At 39.7% G+C, this 4,468-nt stretch overlaps 1 protein-coding gene across 1 annotated transcript; it reads right to left on the bottom strand.

The window, feature by feature from the left end:
• Positions 1–225: 225 nt before the first annotated feature.
• On the bottom strand, positions 226–3,959 carry LOC148844066 (pathogenesis-related thaumatin-like protein 3.5). Its single transcript, XM_088959636.1, has 3 exons — positions 3,352–3,959; positions 1,397–1,661; positions 226–818 (listed from the first exon to the last, which is right to left on the bottom strand). Exons 1-3 carry the CDS (start codon positions 3,839–3,841, stop codon positions 677–679), a joined length of 897 nt encoding a protein of 298 aa, XP_088815762.1. The 5' UTR covers positions 3,842–3,959; the 3' UTR covers positions 226–676.
• Positions 3,960–4,468: the final 509 nt, after the last annotated feature.

The following is a 4,468-nucleotide window of genomic DNA, read 5'->3' as shown; positions in this document are numbered from 1 at the left end:
TATGAACTGGGCCTGGATCTTGATAAGAGTAGTATTCTTGGATCAGGTTTCTATTGAGCAGTTCTGAAATCTGAAGTGATGTGGGTCTGTAATATGTAAACAGAGTTTGCATGTGGATCACTGCAAAATATTTGATTGTCAGATAAAGATAAGACTTCATTGATTTATTACACATTAAATCTTAATGATATCAATCAATCACATTAAGAACATCACACGATTTACTTAATTTTCATTGATTAATGCACCATAGGCTTTGCCTAAACATAATCTCAGATTTGCAGAGAAAGTGAATTTTTTCAGAGGAACTGAAATAGAAACTAATAAACTGATATTTTACTACATTGGTGCCCCGATCTGAATAACTACATTGAGCTTTTGCTTTGAAACGAACCAACTGACACAACTCCTCTTTGCTAACCTGACGGATGTGCTTTTATGACATTAATATAACTAAATTAAAATGGGTAAAAATTGTACAGAGTTGTGCCTAATGAATCATTGAGTGCTGCACTTGAAACAGGACTAGAGAACTTCTACACCATTTGTCAGTCTCAGATCCATCTTTGCGTTGTGCCTTGATGCAGTAGTTTCTTCTTGTAGCAGGAAACAATGTGAAGTTCTCTCGACCTCTGTCGGAGCAGCCATGACAGGAAGGCATCAAGCTCAGGGCTGCCTACAAATAGTTTAGGATGACAAGGAGAAACATCAACATCGGGAATGATAGAGTGCTTGATGATGAAACCATCCCCCCAACTTCGCCATAGCTGTTTTTGTGGACTGCAGGGGCAGTGACAAAACCATTCGATCTCATCTGCCTGCACAGAACAACAATGGAGGTGATGAACTCAACTGATGAGTTAGTGCTCAGATGAGTACAGGCATCAGGATGGGATGGAAAATTCCATCTTCATATAAGACTTGGGTTTGCCATCCATGGCATGGACCGGACAGAGAACCGTTTTGATGATTGGGTCATAATGGTTCAACCAGATGGTTGAACACTTGAACAACTCGACTCATTCAGACAAAAATGGTTCTCCATTATCTTTTAAAGCCATTTCACACCAAAATAAATATTAGAGGGTTTTACTATTACCCATATCATATATCAATACATGTAGCTAGGGGTGCAACTTGGGTTGGGTTGGGAAATTCTTAAATTTTCAATAGGTCTGAACCCGAATCCTAATCTGAGCCCAGTGTAATTGAATTTCTTCAAATTGAGCAACCCAAGTTGCAGCTCTAAACACATGTAAATGGGTAAGTCTAACCAAGCCAACATTTCTAAGAACCAGGCAGGAAAACCGCCATTTCGGCTGCCGGTTTCCGGTCCGGCACAGTTATGTCTACAACATTGCAATGTTTGACACCTAGTTGGAAGAGAGACTTGTACCCGTTTCCTGTGGGGCAGAAAATGATGGCATATTCATAGGCTTTGCAAGTGAAAGTGCTTGTTCTGTCATCAAATGCATAGCTGTAGGCTTTTGGGCATGCTGTCTTAAAGATGGTTGAGTAGGATGAAGGTCTGCAAGTTGTTGGATTGGCATACTCCCCGCTGCAGCAATACTGATCCAGACCGAATGCCTCACATGCACTCCTACATGCTACCACACCCCCTGACTCCACTCCCCCCACAACCTGCAGTTCTTTTGGGCAACCTGAATTCAGAATCAGATAATTGATTGATCAGAGTTCCTCATTATGTTCTTATAACAAGTGAATATACTCTTGACTCTTGATGCATTATTGTGCAAGAGGAATAGTTGGATGAGATACAGGAAATGAATCTCACTAAGTCGAGAAAAAATAAAATCAGTTTGAAGCTTTATTTATTTTATTTAATGAATTACCTAAATAATATAGTTTTTACAAGTAAGAAATTCTACTTCAAACTAAAACTATTCTTAACAAACAAAGAACTGACTTCTCTTGAACTGACTAAAATAGAAACCAGAGAAGTTGAATTTGAATCTTTTAGATAGGATTTAAGATATCTTAGAAAAGTTGTTAGAAGCCGATCTTAACATGGCAAGTCTCTTTATGGGTTCTTTTGAAGATCAAAATTTGGTATTTTTCTATTTGGTAATACAAGTCTGAGTTCCTATCCATTATGCAGTTTTTTGACCAACATCCTGTGCCACGTGGTTAAATACACTAAGAACACGTCTGGATGGACTTTTCCACGTGGCTTTGAGGCTTTTCAGGATGGGATCTACATTTAAGCTGACGAACCATGCTTGGTGAAAAATGCAGAAAGCAAGGCACGCATTACTAGAAAGTAGAAACACGGAATATATAGCTACTTGGCATGTCAAGGCCTAGAAATCTGAAAAGCCATGTTTGATCATTGTTATAAAAAAAAAAAAGAAAAAACCCAGAAAGCCAAGTGGGCCTTCCATTAAAACTGAAAGACAACCTTGATGATAAGCAACGAAATAGATGCTTTTGCAGAAAGCTGGTAAATAGCCAAAAATTATAAAGCCTTTAAAGCCCCTTAAGAGGTGCTAAGCTATTTGTCGGGGTTTAGGATTTAGATGGAAAGCCGAAGATTCAGGGTTCATAATCTAAGCATCCTTAGAAGACATCCAACCACATTTGGGGGTTAGAACTAATGTGAACTAGGAAGTGCTAAAGTGAAACAAAGTGATTTCTTTATTGGACAGTCCAGATCAGCTACGTGTCTCTCTTCATGGCTGAAATCAGATGGGCCGTCTAGAAAAGAAGACTAAAGTGATTATTTAAATAAAAAGAAACTCTAATCGACAAACACTAAAACAACTTGTGTTAAAGAATGGCACATGCAGATCACAAACCCACAATCTTTAGTTCTTTACATTTTTTACCAGGAGAACAATGAAATTATGAGCAATTGGATTAAAAGATCTTACAAAAGGTCTTGTGTATGATTTAAATTGCTATTTTTAGGTGTTAATTGATGAAAATTATGAATTTTTATTAAGCAAAAATATATAAAGAAAACTTCAATCAAGTATGAAAATGGGAAGCAATTTTTCTTTTTTTTTTATGCTTAAAAAAGCAAATATTCATTACTGACTTTTTAAACTTCAACAATAGATATGTAATTTCATAAGATCATAAAACATCAAAACTAACTAAGCAGCTGGATCTGCCTTCAATTTCAGGTCATTGTTAGGTTTTTAGACAGTGGTCAGGTGGCCAACTTCCTACCCTGATACTCAATGGTGGCTGTGGCTTGAAATGGAGGGAATTAATCGATGATGGGCTTCTTAGGATCTAACATGTCAGGCCCACACTACTCTTGTTTGGGAAAGTTCAGTAGCATAATTCACCATTCATCATAAGCTTTAGCAGAACAGTTCATCATACCTGTATTGAGATTAGACACGCAACCGGTGGCATTACAGCCACCGTAGATTCCACGTGGTGCCGCAACTAGTGGCAGATTGTACCCGTCGACGATGCTAACGTCATAGAAATCCTTGTCACTGCCCTTTCCAAGCGTGATCTCGAAAAGCGACACAGGTGGTGTGGCACCATTGCCATTGCACTCCAACCTTCCCCCACAGTCCCCTGTCTCACATGTCCCAACTCCTGATTCATCAAATGTGCACCCAGTCCTGGCCCAAACCCTACCCGACCAACCTGGAGTCGTTTCAATTCTAACACTTCCACCGGAATCTAGTTGAAATCCGGTTGCTGGAAGCTGTGGTGTCCCTGCGCCAGCCAGTGTACCTGGCCAGATTGTGTGTGGGCAATTGTTCGTTACAGTGAAGGTGCAAGCCAACGAGAAGGAGAAGAGGGAGATGGCAATGATCAGAAAGAGTCCAGTAAGGTTCAAGGTTGCCATGATTCTCATGGTTAGAACTCCAGCAACTTTCTGGCCCAAGAAGTTCCCTTGGCTTGACTTGAGCAATTGGTTGAGAGGGAGGAGCCATTTCTCTGGTTTCAGTTTTAAGGTTTTCAGGTGAGGTGAAGGAATAATAGGCTACCCATGTAAGGAAGCATGAGACTTACGTTGCCTGGCCAATTCCCTCAGCCAAAGTTCACTCATTTGGGTTTAGTATTTTTCTGATTTCTGTAACTCAGGTGGCCTCAAGGAGAAGCAATACCTTTCTTGTCACATGTAACAGATAGATATAGTCATTGATTCCTCTTTCTGCTTTCTCATCAGAATCATCATAGGGATTTGAGACAAGGATCCTTCACATGAGGGGGCTTTTCTGAGTGGAATCTGCTTTGCACTCATACACCAGCTTCCATTGGCCAAGTCTCATATGACCAATCGAATAGTTAGAAACAAGCCCTCATCAGGGGGGGGGTGAAACTTGACCCTATCAGTATCAGGCTATCATCATATGGTCTCTCGGCCCTGACCCAAGATTTCAAAACATCAAAATCAATTTGTCATTCTGAGATGGACACTATAGCCAAATAGCATATACAAGTCAAAACATCTAATAAGAACCAAATATGGAAAGTCATA

The sequence above is a fragment of the Nelumbo lutea genome, chromosome 8 (genome assembly GCF_056320005.1).
Source record: "Nelumbo lutea isolate HS-2025 chromosome 8, American lotus-T2T, whole genome shotgun sequence".
Taxonomy (NCBI): Eukaryota; Viridiplantae; Streptophyta; class Magnoliopsida; order Proteales; family Nelumbonaceae; genus Nelumbo; species Nelumbo lutea.
The sequence above is the reverse complement of the archived record's forward strand: the minus strand, read 5'-3'. Positions and strand labels throughout refer to the sequence as shown.

What these genes read in the sequence shown, in the direction of transcription:
- LOC148844066 (XM_088959636.1), bottom strand. Translation starts at nt 3,841, where the DNA reads ATGAGAATCATGGCAACCTTGAACCTTACTGGACTCTTTCTGATCATT. An exon ending in CGTGTCTAATCTCAATACAG is followed by an intron (nt 1,662 to 3,351) that starts GTATGATGAACT and finishes TTCTGAATTCAG; the next exon opens with GTTGCCCAAAAGAACTGCAG. An exon ending in TTCTGCCCCACAGGAAACGG is followed by an intron (nt 819 to 1,396) that starts GTACAAGTCTCT and finishes TGTTCTGTGCAG; the next exon opens with GCAGATGAGATCGAATGGTT.